General features: G+C 34.8%; 1 protein-coding gene across 1 annotated transcript; it reads right to left on the reverse strand.

Annotated features, from left to right (window-relative positions):
* Positions 1–345: 345 nt before the first annotated feature.
* LOC141692053 (uncharacterized) lies at positions 346–894 on the reverse strand. The gene has a single exon (XM_074496796.1). It carries the CDS (start codon positions 892–894, stop codon positions 346–348), a length of 549 nt encoding a protein of 182 aa, XP_074352897.1.
* Positions 895–1,314: the final 420 nt, after the last annotated feature.

The raw sequence follows: 1,314 nt of genomic DNA on the forward strand, positions 1-1,314 counted from the left end.
TCCCTACTTTGTCTCCCTCTAAGTTTTTCCATAAAATGCTCGGTGTCACCTCCATAATACCTTGTACTACTCTTTTCCTCATACATATATCCATTACCAACAGGCGATGTTGTGTAGTACATGTCTCACAAGGGAATTCTTTACAATTTTTGCAATCCACGTTGCCTTTTCTCGTAAGCAGATAATCGATTTGTGAGTTACAACCTCCACTCTTAAAAGTAATCAAATGATCATCCCTCTTTTTTAAAGAAGAACTAAAAATCACTAATTCATGTGCTAATGCAAACTCCAAAAGATCCCACCTACTCTTGTTTCTCGTCCCAAAACCAATACCCCCATAAATGCCTACATATCCATCAGACTGTTCACCAATATGTCCATAAAGTCACCTCCTATATATAAAAACTGATCACTAGGTATCAACCTAACTATTTCATCTAAACAATCCCAGAAATTCTTTTTGGCGAACTCACTCAAGCCAACATGAGGTGCATACACACTTACAATATTAATAACCTCTTCATTAACTACTAGTTTAAGTTTCATAATTCTATCACTGACTCTATTCACTTCTACTAAATTCTCTTTCATGAGCGAATTTATCATAATACCCACACCATTTCTTGTATTCCCAACCCCTGAAGACCAAAATTTAAAGTCGTTAGCCTCCTTAGTGATATCACGTTTCCACTTAGTTTCTTGAATGCAAACCACATATATCTTTCTTTTCTTTAACATATCAACAAGCTCTAAAAATTTCTCAGTGAGAGAACCTACGTTCAGCGAACCTACTCGAAAGTAGACATTGGTTGTCCCTTGACCCTCCCGAAAAACTCTTTCCCCTAAATTACTACCACTATCACCACCACCACCCCTACCTCTTAACAAATCCATCAATCAAAGATAACTCTAAGACATGAAAATAAAAAACTTAATATTGGATTACATGAACCATGTATCAAAAAAATCTACTTTTAAACATCGCCTAATATTTGATTATCTTTGGATCCAGTTCTAGTATTTAAAAATTAAGAGAACTCCTCATAGGATAAATTGAATAACTAATAAAATACTGATTAGAAAACACATACCAAGTTTATATACGGACAAAACTATAGACAATAATAAATTAGGAGGTCGGACACCTACCTAGTAAAGGAGTAGGAACATATCTTTTATTTAAAAAAAAATTACCTCGTTACTTTCGTCTTCTGATTGAAAAAATATAACAGTATTAATATGCATATAACAGTATTACCGTACCTTATTCCTGACCGGTGTGTTCCGGATCGGAAGCCGTCATCGGATCTTTGA

The sequence above is a fragment of the Apium graveolens genome, chromosome 10 (assembly GCF_009905375.1).
Source record: "Apium graveolens cultivar Ventura chromosome 10, ASM990537v1, whole genome shotgun sequence".
In the NCBI taxonomy this organism is placed as follows: domain Eukaryota; kingdom Viridiplantae; phylum Streptophyta; class Magnoliopsida; order Apiales; family Apiaceae; genus Apium; species Apium graveolens.

Bases quoted from the DNA above. Each gene is read 5' to 3' on its own strand.
- LOC141692053 (XM_074496796.1), bottom strand. From the start codon at position 894: ATGGATTTGTTAAGAGGTAGGGGTGGTGGTGGTGATAGTGGTAGTAAT.